General features: G+C 43.1%; 1 protein-coding gene across 3 annotated transcripts in view; it reads left to right on the top strand.

Annotated features, from left to right (window-relative positions):
• Positions 1 to 13,716, top strand: part of LOC8033846 (F-box DNA helicase 1) — a 62,194-nt gene extending 48,478 nt beyond the window's left edge. For 2 of the 3 annotated variants that reach the window (XM_042291938.1, XM_029966944.4), the window contains 5 exons: positions 1,175 to 1,363; positions 7,147 to 7,266; positions 10,840 to 10,940; positions 12,035 to 12,169; positions 13,281 to 13,716. In XM_042291938.1, coding sequence (XP_042147872.1) covers positions 1,175 to 1,363; positions 7,147 to 7,266; positions 10,840 to 10,940; positions 12,035 to 12,169; positions 13,281 to 13,442 — 707 coding nt within the window. In that variant the 3' untranslated portion in view covers positions 13,443 to 13,716. Of the gene's footprint in view, positions 1 to 1,174; positions 1,364 to 7,146; positions 7,267 to 10,839; positions 10,941 to 12,034; positions 12,170 to 13,280 lie in introns of those variants that run through there. The other variant, XR_006077986.1, reaches the window with a different exon arrangement.
• Positions 13,717 to 14,435: the final 719 nt, after the last annotated feature.

Genomic DNA, 14,435 nt, shown 5'->3' with positions numbered 1-14,435 from the left:
TCCCAGATTATGTCATTAATTCTGCAAATATGTCCCAATTCGAGTCTTCTTTAGAAAAGATATTTACCCAGCAATAAATAAAAAGGGCGTTTTTCCTTTTTTTCTATTTCTCTTCTTTTTACAAAGTGTGGCGATATGGTTCACATTGTCTTCAATTAAAAATTGTATAACAGTTTTCTACTATTACATACATATGTATAGAGTTCAAATTTTTTATATGACTGTATATATATTGTTGTTACCTCTCCTGTAATAGCCTTCTAGTGAAGGCTGACAGTATTCTTAAAATAAAATAAATAAATAAAAAAAATTATACGCATAATGCAACGCACGCGGTTATGCCGATGGCGACGTTGCTCAAGCCGGAAACAAACGCCTAAAAGCTGCACTCTAAAACAAAAAACAAAACGAAAAGGAGAGAAATAAAGAATGGCAAAGCGGGACATGTCACCAGAAAGCGAAGAAAGGTGGAAGGTGCGTTTAGAAGGAAGCTGCGAGGCAAAAGGGCAACCAAAGGCACATTGGTGAAGGTGCTTTAACGAAGAACGGACAGCCAATCGGGGAAGGAGAAGAATACGTCCACTGATGCAGTTTTATGTTCCCATTATGTCAACTTGGTTTTTGGCGACGTGCCCGGGTCGTTGCATGATGTCGGGGGCATGTGATTATGTGTCTTGTATAGTCCCAACCCCTAATACATTGTTTCTACGGGGAGTTCGCTGGGGCTGCACTAAACCATCATAAAATATGAGACGTCGCATAAACTGGGGACGCATAATTGGGATTCTAGCGTATGATGGCATAATAAAGGTTTTGTTTGGTAATATAGAAGATATGACGAAGGAGCTTACAACTATTCCCATAACAGTTTGGAGTCAAAAGATCTTGGGTTTTTAGTGGCAAAATTTCATAAGCAGGAAATGCAGCCTTTTTTATATTTCACATCATAAGACTAATCTACAAATCTTTTTAGCCACAAATCGCGGGGGAAAAAGACAATTTTTCTCCAGACTTCAGTTAAAGATAATAAATCTGGAACTCAGTGTTTAAATTAATCAAAACATAAAACACAAAAGTGAGAAATGGTAGTTGCACCACTCTGTCGATACTGAGGGCGTTGGGGGCCTCTTGAATCCCCAGGTTTCATAGGTGATTTCAAACCATTCCCTCCCAGATGTTTCCTCCATCAAGGATGCCTTTGTAAGGCGGTTTGACAGCTTTGCCCGACTGCGGAGCTACGCGCGCAATGCAGAGGACGTGGAGCTGCTTGCGAGGATCCTCTTTGTGGAGGAGCACGTGCACGCGGTTCCCCAGTACGTGCGGACCCTGGAGATGAAGTGCAGCGGCAACGACAAGCTGGCGAGTAAGCCCAACCCAGAGACCGCTCAGGCTATGTCTCGGACGAATGTTACCGGTTACTACCTTTAACTGCAGGCTACACTTCGTCTGTCAGCCAGGTGACGTTTTTTGTGTGGTGGGAGAGAAGGGAGAGGGAGGGGTTTGAGGGGGCCGTGAAACAAAGGCTGGTTGCGGGGAACCAGATGATCCATTTCATCCTTCGTGAGATTACGTTATTGCGATGCCTTTGCGACTTTCTGGCAATGCTGTGTCCAGTTTTTCGAGTTGCTCTCTGCTGTGGGATTGTTTGTTGTCCCGTTTTACCATATCTGAAGCTCCAGCTTCATTGTGGCATGGCATCTGTTCTGCCTTTTCATTTCATTTCATTTATTTACTCTCAAGGCCGAAGCATTACAAAAAAAAGTGGTGAAGCAAAAAAAAAAAAAAAAATACAACATGAACATAAACACAGCAGGGGGATTACAAAAAATGGTTGCAAACGGCACTTTTGAAACGGTCTGTGTCAGTGATTGAAGTGATGGAGGCGGGGAGGTGGTTCCAGTCTGTGCAGGTTTTGGGAATGAACGAGTGGAAGTGCAAATTGGTGCGGCTGCTTGGGACGCCAACCTTGAACTGATGGTCGCTGCGGGAAGAAATGTACGATGATGGCAGAAAGAGAGAGTCACTAAGTAGAGAATTGAAATGATAAAACTTGTGAAAGAGACAAAGACGAGATAGTTTACGACGCAATGAAAGATCGGGTAAGTTAAGGTTAGATTTCATAGAAGCGACACTGGCAGTTCGAAAGTAATTTGAGAAGATGAGTTCTTAAAATTTGTACGACATGTGCTGATTCTGTACATGCAAAATGTGAGGCTGAGTATTGCTGGGCAGAGGTGGCATCTTTGCGTGAGAAGGTATTCTCTGGCTCGTGCTTTGCGAGGTCACTTCTGCAAAGGCAGGCATCGGCTCTGTGTTTGTAGATATGTAGGCGTTGTTCATAAGGATTGCAGAGTTTGCTTAGAGCAAAGATGATAATGTTTTTGCGGCAGCTGAGCTCGACCCGATTTGATGGTATACAAATATACCGTACTTGCACGAATATAACGTGATCACGACTATAACGCAAGGGCAAGTTTTAATGCCCTCAAAAAGCAAAAAAAAAAAAAAAATATATATATATTACTATTATAACGTGAGCCGAGGCTGCATACATTTCCCGCACTTGGGGGCATGGCAGAAGTGAGAAGGCAATGGAAATCGAAGAAATATCAGTTTATGTTTTGACTGCACTCATCCTCACTGCTTAGGTCCTTCCCTTTACAATCTACTTGGTGACTACGCAGATAAGCAGAAGCACTGCGGCGCGCGCGGCTTGTCTGGTAGTTCCTTTTTCTTTGGCGTGAGCTCTTTGGCAGCCCACAACCAAAGCAAGGCACAAAGCAGAATCACCAACGCACAACACCAGACCACTCTGGAGCAGAAACTAAGAAATGCGCAGGCAGAAAACAAAGATGGCTGAACCTGATACACGACCACACTCATTTTTGTTCTGGTCCCTCCGCATAAACAAACACCTCCTGTTGCACGATTGCATAAACACGATGGGTGGTCTTGGCTTGGCTCGTGTTGACTTGACTTGGCCTGGCTTGACTTGGACAGTGCCCGCATTCTTCCGTGGCACGCTTCATTTTTGGAGCGTGTCTTGCGGCGTGCGTTGTACAAACACAAAAGCAATAAAAATGCTTTTTTATGTTCTCTATTTGCCCCTTCACGTGCCCCAATAGCTAATAAATTCCCTCCCACACCCCCACTTCTTTTCCCATCTGATTTCCTGCACTGAGCCGGAAAGGTGGCTTTCTCCAGACTCGCGCGCCCGGTGGCTGAACTCGATTCCGAATTTAACGCTAGTTGTCTATAGACCTTTGCAAAAAGAGCGCTCTGGCCGCCGCCATTTTGCGAACCGAGCGACCCCTATCAGCCAGCAATTTCTGGCACCCGCCTGAGCTGTGGAAACCCGGTTAGCGTGACTCCCCACCTGCATTTTGCATTCGCAGTTCACCGGCTTTTCTTGGAGGTTTTTACTTTATTCGCCTGTTTAGGATGCTTACCCTTTGTGTGTTGTCTTCCACTGTGAGAACCAGGGACTACCAGGGCTCGTAGCCTGCTCGGCCTTCGTAAGAGACGAACGAAGAGAGCGAACGTCAAGCAGCCTGCGACGCGGGCAGTTCGACGTTTTTCGAGGATTATTTCCGTTGAGATAATCTCCAAAAAGCCTTCCCGGCTTGTGTTCCGGGTCTTCGCGAAAAATAGCTGATAGGGTCGGGTCCGGGGTGTGGGGACGGAAGAGAAACATTCATTCATTTGCTTTGAAGCTGTGCAAAAAAGCTGCTCTCTTCTACATGTTCCCCAAAACACGCCGGATTCAGTCCGATTGTCGTGAAGTGACTATCGTCACTGTATATTGGATATGCTGTGTTATTTGAGACCATTCTCAAATCCTGTTCGGATAACGCGGCACCGTGGGGTAAGTACAATATATGTTGTTCGATTGATGAGACTCATTGAATTTTATGTTGTAGGTGGGGAATATCCATGCAGTTCGGATATCCTGTGTGATAAAATATTTTGACCTATATAGATTGACACGGCTGAGTGTACGGTGCCGTAAAACGATGAACATAAAATGAAACAAACATTCCAGTTGCATTTGTTTTGTCGCGCACGGACTCAGCAAAACAGCTTTCATTTCTTCGTTTTTGTTCCCAAAAATAAAGCACTGCTTTCTTAAAGACCTCTATAAATTATGTTCGCCACAGAACACAAAATAAAAAAGAAAACGCGGCAATTCAGCCGCCACCAGCGTCCGGAATTGCGCCTACGCATCCTGCCACTTCCCACTGACGAGAAACTCCACAGCTCAGCGCAGTCGGGCAACACTGACGTACATTCTCAAAACCAGGGACGCGCGCTGTAAATCGCTTCGTTCGAAACTGCCGCTGGAAAGGTCTATTGGAGTACGTAATTACGAAAAAAAACTTGCATTATATTCATGCAAATACGGTGCTCTAAACTCCTTCGAAAGGTGTTAAAATCAATTTTGAGGTATCTTTTTTTTTTTTATGATGCAAACTCAAGTTATACATTCTAAGCATCCTAGTAGACCCTAAACTTCAATTGTGCTTTGCCTTTTTGCTCATTAAAAATGCAACCAAGCATTGCAACATGCCCCCTTTCTGAGATACACCCTAGAAAAAGGGGAAAGTTGCAACATTTGATCATGTTCTTATAAGAAAATGGGCTATAGAGCTTTCCAGAAAAAGCTCTCTGGCCGCCGCCATTTTGCGCATCGAGCAACCCCTATCAGCCAGAAGTTTCTGGCACCTGCCTGAGCTGTGGAAACCCGGTCAGCGTGACTCCCCACCTGCATTGTGCATTCGGAGTTCGCCGGCTTTTCTTGGAAATTTTTACTTTATTTGCCTGCTTAGGATGCTTACCCTTTATGTGTTGTCTTCCACTGTGAGAACCAGGGACTACCAGGGCTCGTAGCCTGCTCGGCCTTCGTAAGAAACGAACGAAGAGAGCGAACGTCAAGCAGCCTGCGACGCGGGCAGTTCGACGTTTTTCGAGGATTATTTTCGTTGAGATAGTCTCCAAAAAGCCTTCCCGGCTTGTGTTCCGGGTCTTCGCGAAAAATAGCTGATAGGGTCGGGTCCGGGGTGTGGGGACGGAAGAGAAACATTCGTTCATTTGCTTTGAAGCTGTGCAAAAAGCAGCTCCTTTCTACATGTGCCCAAAACACGCTGGATTCCGTCCGATCGTCGTGAAGTTACTATCGTCGACACTTTATTGGATATGCTGTGTTATTTGAGACCTTTCTCAAGTCCTGTTCGGATAACGCGGCACCGTGGGGTACGTACAATATATGTTGTTCGATTGATGAGACTCGTTGATTTTTATGTTGTGGGTGGGGAATATGCATGCAGTTGGAATATCGTGTGTGGTCAAATATTTTCGACGGTTAATACCTTTATAGATTGACACGGCTAAGTGTATGGTGCCGTAAAGAGATCAACATAAAATAGAACGAACATTCCAGTTGCATTTGTTCTGTCGCTCACGGACTCACCGAAACAGCTTTCATTGCTTTGTTTTTGTTCCCAAAAATAGTACAATGCATTCTTAAAAAAACGCCGAGAAATTCTATTCGCCAGAACACAAAAGAAAAATAGAACACGGCAATTTAGCCTCCACCAGCATCCGGAAGTGCGCCTACGCAGGCTGCCACAGCCCACTGACGAGAAACTCCACAGCTCAGCGCAGTCGGGCAACACTGACCTACCCTCTCAAAACCAGGGACGCGCGCTGTAAATCGCTTCGTTCGAGACTGTTGCTGGAAAGGTCTATAGACAATTGTAATTTTTAGTTTTCTACTCAGTGATTAGATTGAATTTTCACTGTAAAAAGATAATCTCAAAATTCACTTTAGCATCCTTTTAATGGTTGCAAGCCCCTAATTGAAAATTTGCAAACTTAAAGGGGTAGTGCAACAATTTTAATGTTGAAAGAATTTGCAGTTTTTGTATTATTTGTATCGTTTATCTAGGCACAAGTGAAAAAAATCTGTCACCCTGCCCCGAAAAACTGCTATTCCGCTGTGTAATCACAAAGGAAAAAAACAAATTATTTGCTGATCTGCAGCTGCGTGTGGTGTTTACGGGAACTAGGGTAACACTTCTCTGGGGGACATTTGAAAGTCGACGAAACCTGTCCCCCTTCGCTGCTACACGCCATCAGCCTTGTGGCGAACCGTCTTGCGTCGATCCCTCTTTATGACCTTTCACGGTCCTATTCCTAGAAAAGTCGACAATGACTGAGAAGGCGGCTGTGGTCTGAAGAGAGAAGCCAACGGGAAATCAGGTGTTCCTTCATAGTATGTCACTTGAAAGACGACGTGAGAGTTGAGAGGCACCTTGACCTTTGGTTTGTTTCATTTTTTAAAATAAAAACTACCACGCTAAAAAAAAAATAAGGTTTTCTGTTCATCATTTTAGAGGCGACACAGATTGATCCCCGCAGTTAATTAGCCAGAGTCTGAAAATCATTGCACTGCCACTGACACCCCAAAGGTTGTATTTTTTTGTCGTTGTCTAAAACAATGCAAGTTGTAGTCATAGACACACAAAAATAATACCATAACACGGGAAAACAAATGTTTGCCTGTGGGCTCCTTTTTATTTTTGACATTTTTCTCTCTCTCTTCTCACCTCCTCTCTTCTTTTTATTTGTGATGTCAAAAATGATTAAATTTAGAAGCTTTGTATGTGACATTTTTATAATATTTAATAATGACATTCATAAATGTAATAAATAAATAAATAAAACATGTTTTTAATGCAATTGCGAATGCACTACGGCCCTTCATACCGAAAATCGGAGTTGAGAGGGATGTCGCCTCCTGGCTTTTTATCCTCCCTTGGGAAAACATAGCAGCGCTGGCTGCTATGTTGTCCAGAGATGCAAATTTCAGAGATGCAAATTCCAACCTTTAGAATTTATGAAATGTAATTGTTACCAAATTTATCCTTTTTTTTCCCAATTCGTAAAAAGTCGGAGCCGCAAAAATAAAGGATTTTGCAGTAACTGTTTGGTTCTGTTCCCACCTTTATGTAGTAGTCCAGTCACTGAATGTGACCTGAAGCTAACGTGGGACAATCGTCATCTCCTACTGTCTTAAAAAAGAACTCTCGAAAGAAAAAAAAAAAAATCTCAAGCCTGTTTTTTTTTTGTTTTTTTTCCCTTTGCCAGACATTGTCTTCACCACAGCCCACAAGGCCAAGGGTCTTGAGTTCGACACGGTGATGCTGGCAGACGACTTCTTTGTTGGGAATTGCTCACTGGGAAACCACAAGGTGTCCCTGAATGCGGGTAAGTGACGACAGGAAAGAAGTCCTCAAACAATCTTAGACAGCCAAGCTCTTCCTGTGTCGAGCGTTCATGAGCAGGGTGTGTATCAACCTGCAAATCCTAGAGCTGTGAGGTGTCGAGGAAATCTTGAAAAATGATGGCTAAGCCAGAGAAAATAACCAATGAGATTGGCACGGTGATGTGCAATGAAGCCCGAGGGTGCTGCGTAGATCGACATAGGTGGCCTTTGCCATACCATTTGCCTGAGGCATTACTAGGCAGTGCAAGTCACCACCTGATTAACCCAATTAATGCTGATGTGCATTGCGTGCATACCCATCTAGTGTCTGTTAATTTCCCTGATCTTTTGGCCATGGGAGTATATTTCTTTGCAGCAGCTACAACCTCTTCAAGTGTGTGTCTGCAATTCATACATATTATGCCTCTTTGGCAGAATATCTGTTAAAGCACTCTATTCCTTTTTCGAGCATGTTTAGTAAAGCACTAGAGAAGCTCAACAGAGTGGCAACAAGGAACTACAGCTGTAGTAAAAGACCATGCATACAAGCATGTCAGTTTAAAATGTTGTAAGTCTCTGTTAACCCTTTATTGACGAGATATAAAAAAATTGTTTAAAGGGCCCCTGAAAAGAAAAAAACTTCTTTAAGCAATCTAATTGGGACACTCAAATCGAAAAATAAATTTTATGCAAAAAAAAACTTTTTTTGGCGCAATATTGACAGCGAGAGATTTATTTGAAATTCTGCGCGCAAAGTCCATGACGTCGCGGAATGGTCATTCGCTCAACGAGATGGTAATTCCCTCTTTCCACCTCAACGTGAAGGCGAAGCCGATCCATCTCTCCACCACGCGCCCGAAATGCCGAGAGAGAAAACAAGTGGAAAGGAGGTGACTACTTGCTAAATCGTATCTCACACCATCACTATCGCTCTAAAAAAATCTTTTTTTTGCGTAAAATTATTTTTTTTTGACGCACGTGCCCCAACCAGACTGTTTAAAAACTTTTTTTTTTTCTTTTCATAACTTGGAAAGGTAGACTTTTGAACCATTCCCTCAAATTGATTCAAACTTTCAGGGTGAATTGAACCTTATTAGGATCGAGGACATCTAAAGTTTCAGTCTTCTAGGCCAATTCTACAACATACTATACTCCAGAAAAAAGTTATTTTATTAGGAAATGTGTTTAAACAAAATAATAATTGCAATCCACAAAATGTGTTGTTTAATGTGAAGTAGAATACTCATAGTGCAAGTTGAGGTAAGTATTGCAGAAAATGCAATTCTAGAGAAAAACTACAACACCCAAAAAGAGCAAAAGATTTTAAACAAATTTCTGCGTTTTAAAATTTTCAGTTTTTGTCATGAAGAATTTAGTTCTTTCAAATTATGAGTACCTTAACTTGTTTCTCGTTAAATTTCAGTCCAGGACACACTGAATGAAATCTTAACATTTTCAAAATGTCAAATGATACATTTCCTCATACCACATTTCCTGCCAAAAGGTGAAACTGAGAAAAATGCATTTGAAGTTTCAACTTCAGGTATCTTTCTTTTCTATGAGTCCGAGGTTGTCAAAATTCACCTGGAACATTGTTAGCACCTTCCTCTTTGAGACTTTGTTGTTCCCCTGGCTATAGCTACCGGTTAGTGTTGCTTGTAGGCAAGCTAACTTTTGTAGCAGGCATTCCTTTGCAACAAAGCAAGAATCTGATTTGAAGTGGAAGATACCGTGAAAGGGTATTACTGAAGATGGCACTATATTACGTCACTGGGCAGGACGTATCGTAAACCCTGTTTCAGGTCTCAACCAATAAGATTGCTCATACCAAATTTTCAGGATTTTTTTGTTTGGATGTATAGCATTCTCCTGGCCATTGATACTTTTAAACTTGGAAAGCTTCTATGGGCTAAATCTAGAGTAAATGGCACTTTCAATGAGGGTGAGATGTTCTGGCTATGTTAAACAAGTATGAAGCAGCGTTAAATAAGAAGCACGAAAAACTTGCTCCTTGCCGACTTGGAAGGCTGCGCACATGTCGAAAATAATTTATTGTAAGATAAATTCTGCATGTTTATAAATGAAAGCTTCTGAAACCATTCTATGGAAGTTAGTAAACAAAAACATATCATTTTTAAAAAACAAAATTTTTTTTTTTCTAAAAGATTTCAATTCTGAGGCCATATTCCCCTTTAAAACATTTATTTTTAAAATATTAATGTTCAACAAGTTCAGATGAAAGGACAGAGCTGTAATAAAAAAGAATTTCATAAGGTAAACTTGCAAGTCACAGCTTTGTTGCCTGTGGGCAACATAAGCAAAAGTGGTTACCTTGTGTAACATCTGTGGGTCACTATGAAATCTCAATAATATAATATCTGCACATACGATAGTGCATACTATAAATGTTCACCTGTTGCAAAATATTGATGACAAGAGAAAAACTGTTATTAATATTTTTCGCCCGAAAATTTGGGGAAATTCTGTTCTCGCTCGCCGCACATTTGCGTGCCAAACTTCTTTTTCCCTGCCAACTATTTGCGTACCTTTTCATCATATGGCGCTGTAGTTTTGATCTTCAAAACTATTGCGAGACCACTAGATAAAAAAAAAATGTGATGAAACAGAAACTGTTGAACAAAAAAAAAAATGATTATGTGGTTTGTTGCCTGGAGGCAACACTGGTCAACAAAGGGTTAATACCGTATTTTATAGGAGCTGCAGAAAGAAACACAAAAGAATTTGCCCCTTTGCCCTACTAGCGTGGCAAAGGCAGTGGTAACACAGAATGTTAAGTGTGGAGAAACTGTGTTCACATCTGGAGACTGGATGGCATAAAGCGGCCCTGGGTCATGCGAAGTAAGCGCTTGAGTACTCCGTGGATGTCTTACTTACTTACTTGTAGGTGTCACTTTCTCAGAGCCTGTTGGAATGTGAGAGGCGGTAGACGGAGCGTGCAGAAAACAGAACAATTGGAACGTGGCAGCTCTGAGCAGAGCTAAGCAGAGCCATGCACCAGCTTGCGAGAAAAGAGAATGAAACACCCGGAACTACCTCAACACATTGCGGCAAAGGAGTCCACTTTTTTTTTTCTCTCTGCTTTTTTGTTGCTCTCTCCTGTTGCTTTTTCTCTGGGGAAGCCAGAGGTGCGCTCGTTTCACGGCGGAGAGTGCCGCTGTATGTCTGAACATGTGATGTTTAACCCCTGCCGGGAGTAACACGGAGGCTCTCTTGGAACAGGTTCGGCTGGTACTGGTGTCCAACCAGTGAGGAAACGAGCGCTGCGTCAGCGGCGTTCGACTGGCAGTTGGCGTGTCGGCTTCCGTTGCTGGCACCTAACCGGATATGGCTGGGTGCCAGCCGTATAATGCATTCTGCTTTAAAAATTGGGAAGGAGCAGTGCCACTTGAAGGAAACAAAACATGTTTATCATGCTACTAACATTCAACTGTTGTGGCAACAACCACGAGAGAAAATAGAAATGTTATATTGCAGTCATTCTGTAAGATACGACGAAGCACTGTCAATTTCAGAGGCCTTGCTAGGTAACAGCAAATGCTCGCACTGCTTTCCAGAGACCATCCAGGAGTACAACGTGCTCTATGTGGCCATGACAAGAGCTAAGAAGAGGCTGTGTATGTCACGGGCAATCTACTTCCTACTTCTACAGGCACAAGTGAGTTTGCATGACCGTTTACCGGTGGAATGCCATTGCACAGTCCACGTTGCACTTGCACTAGTACTTGCGGTTCTTGACCAAGCTCATTGATTATGCTCGACATAACTGTGCAGCTAAAGATAGTAATATTACAGTGGTCCCATTGAAGTCCTTAAATTTAGAAGCACATACTTCATCTTTATCGTACGTATGTTCTCAGTACTTCGAAATAGTGACCTGCCGCATGTTGAGACAGGAGGCATTCATCTGTCTCTTACAAAGACATGGCTACTCGTTGAGACAGTTTATCCAGGTAAACTCCATTTCTGCTGTGCACCTAAAATAAAATTATATTACACTACTTCCATGCAGCACTTTCGTAGGTTGAGTTTGCAGTGCAAATACCATGCCACCTGCAGTGTGACCCTGACCATAGACCAACAGCCTTTTCACTCTTTAGGCCAGTGATTCTCAAATGGGGGTCTGCATACACTTCAGAGTTCCTGGGGGCCTTCTTAGGGTCTCCGAAGCCCTTTACCATCAGTCGAGCCAAGCTATAATACTTTTATTTTATTGATGCTGGCTGTCCCCAAACCACAAGCGCCAAGGAAGTAGGGTTGATTGTATTTCGTTTCAAAGGCTCAGTATTAGTTTGCATGCGTATAGCTTTCTTTATTTCCCCTCTTGTCATTGTAATCGTCCAACAATCCTCCCTCTGCCCCTACCGGTGTACCACTCATCAGATCTACTGATCCAGAAGGGGTTCCTGAAACATCAGCTGTTGAGAATCGCTGCTTTAGGCCTTGCTTTGTGGTAGTCTCAGTCCCTCTGTTTTCCTTGCGTTTGCTCCGCCTCGGTGGCTCTGAGGCAAAGCTCCGACCCACGGATGCCCAGACAGCAGTTTTCCCAGGCGAGGTACCCACAATCTGACAAAGGCTTATTGCAGAGAAGGGGCCGTCTAATCGAGATTTTGGTTGCATGTCAAAAGGTTCCCAGGGGGTTAAAATTAATCCTCAGTTCTTTGCTGGGGCGTGCCAGGTGCTCTTTGTTGGTTTGGCACAAAAAATTCTCAAATTCGACTTTCTTTGCATTGCGTGTTCTCTCTGTACCAGGAGAAGTATGAGTTCCTGCAGAGCAGGGACAGCGCCGTCCTCGAGGCTGGAGGAGGGGTGCTGACGTGTTGCAGCTGCGAGGAGGCCTTTGAGCCGTCGGGCAAGTTGGTCCTCCAGCGACGGCCTTTCTCCGTGGTGAGTGCACGGGCGGCCACGCCTGTTCCTCTGGTACAGGTTTTCATACCGCGAGCGAGTACTATTCTAAAATGCATCTTTGATGCATCGGGACTAGGGATGAACGAATATTCGGGTATTACGAAGATCCCATCGAATTCTGTTCTATTCGGCATTCGCTTCAAATCAAATTTAAGTATTCGGCAATTTCGAATTATTCGACAAGATCGAATTATGAGACCTTTCCGAATGCTCTGGCTTAGATTTCCGGCCAGGTGGTGCGAGATTCTGACTATTTTGACCATTTCGTGCTCCCAAACTCAGTACACTTGAAATTAACAATTGCAGTACTTCTAATACCAAATAAGGGCAAATATAAAACTATAGTTTAAACATATCTTGTGGTATTTGTTGCTTGTGCTATTCCAACAATTCGATTCAAAATTATTCGTCCAAAATCGCTATTCGCTTCGATTCGATTCGGACCCGAAATCCTCCATTCGCCCATGCCCGATCGGGACACCAGGGGGGGTACGCCAGCCAAAAATCAGCATAGAGAATATGCAGGAAATATGCTATGACGACGCAGCCAAGCGCGCACTGTCATTGGTTGAGGTTGGGGGGAAAGAAAGGCTCATAGGTGCATTTGGCGGGCTTCTTGCGCACAAGGTGCGCAAGAAGCGGATAAACTTGCACGGTGTTTTGGAGGTCTTTGAACAACATTAAAAAGAGTTTTGGCCTTGTCCAAATAAGCAGTACTGAATCTAGCCTCTCTAAAACAACCGGGACATTAAAATCCAGTTCGCACATGCATCTGAGTTCCGAGATAATGCTAAGTCGGCGCTGTATTAGCACTACCATCAGGTCTTACTCATCACTGATTTAGCGCTGTATTGTGTGTTTTTGACAAAATATTCTATATTTTGGTGGGTTGCAGGGTATCAGAGTTTGGGAAACACTGTTGTACAGCATTCCAGTTCCACAGTTGAGTTGTTGTAATTGCAGCAGTGCAGAGTGGGAGTTCTGTATTTGTTTCTACTTAGTGGAATCTTCTTTTGTATTCGGAGCTGGTTAGGATAGCATGCTGCGTCGCACGAAAAGATGCAAGAATCCAGTGTTTCTTTTGTTTCAGGGGGGCCAAACCTCACGAGGTGGGTTTCTCTGCAAGGCATGTGCCACATGTGCAATGTTTCAGCCATTCCTGAGGCCCCATATTGATGTGATGAACTTCAACTTCATGGTTCCGGACTACAGTCACGAGAGCCTGTCTGCCATTTTTGACTGTGTGCTATGACGTGGGCGTCCACACCCGGCCGTCGGGGCCCAAGATTGCGTTGTCATGATGCTGTGACCCAAGCGTAAAACTAGCACTGTAAGATAAGTTGGTGTCGTGTTCCAAATGGGCGTGGTATCGAATCCCTCCTTTGAGCATTCAGTGTTTTTGGAAGGGCCTCCAGCTTAGCCGATAAATTGTTTTTGTTTTAGAAGTTGCTGCAGTGATGCTGCACACTGCTCTCAGCACACTGACTTTCCAAACAAATAAAATGTATTATATTTTACGCATACAATGTGTGCTTCCAGTTTGCATCCCTGTCAGTCCCGTGTGCAGGAACTCTGTCAGTAATGCTTCACTATCGGCCACCCAAGGAGACAGTGTTAGAACCCAAAATGTGTAGCTCCATTTAAAGGGCTTGAATCCCGGCAGAGGAACCCACAATGCCCTGGCTTAAAGTGGTGCAGGACCAAGACAGATTTCAGTGGCAAGTCTAAAGATTTCCAAATAGTTTAAACCTCAGCTGCAATATTCCAGATACTTAACAGTTGTATTTTATGCAAACTTTTTAACTATACTTGAAAGCAGGCAAAAAATACAACTGATAAGTTATAGACATTAACAAACTTCAGAGTGCAAAGCTGCACATGTCTAGATAACATGTAAAAAGGCAACATGTAATGTCACACAAACAACTGATAGTAGTATTTTTTAAGAAAATTATTAAAACTGCCCTTGACTAGCCAGCAAGACATCGGCTGCTAATGCAATTATTGCAAATTATGATGCAAGGCAATTAATTGTTTCTGATGTTCAGTACATAAGCGCTCTCCTTTTGCAGTGACAAATACTCCTGCAGCAGAAAATCCCTTTGCTCCTGCAGCAGAAAATATAAGGTTGCTAGAAAAGTGACTCACAATGCAAGCTTGGCAAAACGAAAACCATAACTGCTCCTTTGTCGTGAGCTAATGCAAATGTTTGCACGATTCTAACGCACACTTTTTTTGCCAAAAT

Source organism: Ixodes scapularis, unplaced genomic scaffold (assembly GCF_016920785.2).
Source record: "Ixodes scapularis isolate PalLabHiFi unplaced genomic scaffold, ASM1692078v2 PGA_scaffold2__306_contigs__length_199485367, whole genome shotgun sequence".
NCBI classification, from domain to species: domain Eukaryota; kingdom Metazoa; phylum Arthropoda; class Arachnida; order Ixodida; family Ixodidae; genus Ixodes; species Ixodes scapularis.
The sequence above is the reverse complement of the archived record's forward strand: the minus strand, read 5'-3'. Positions and strand labels throughout refer to the sequence as shown.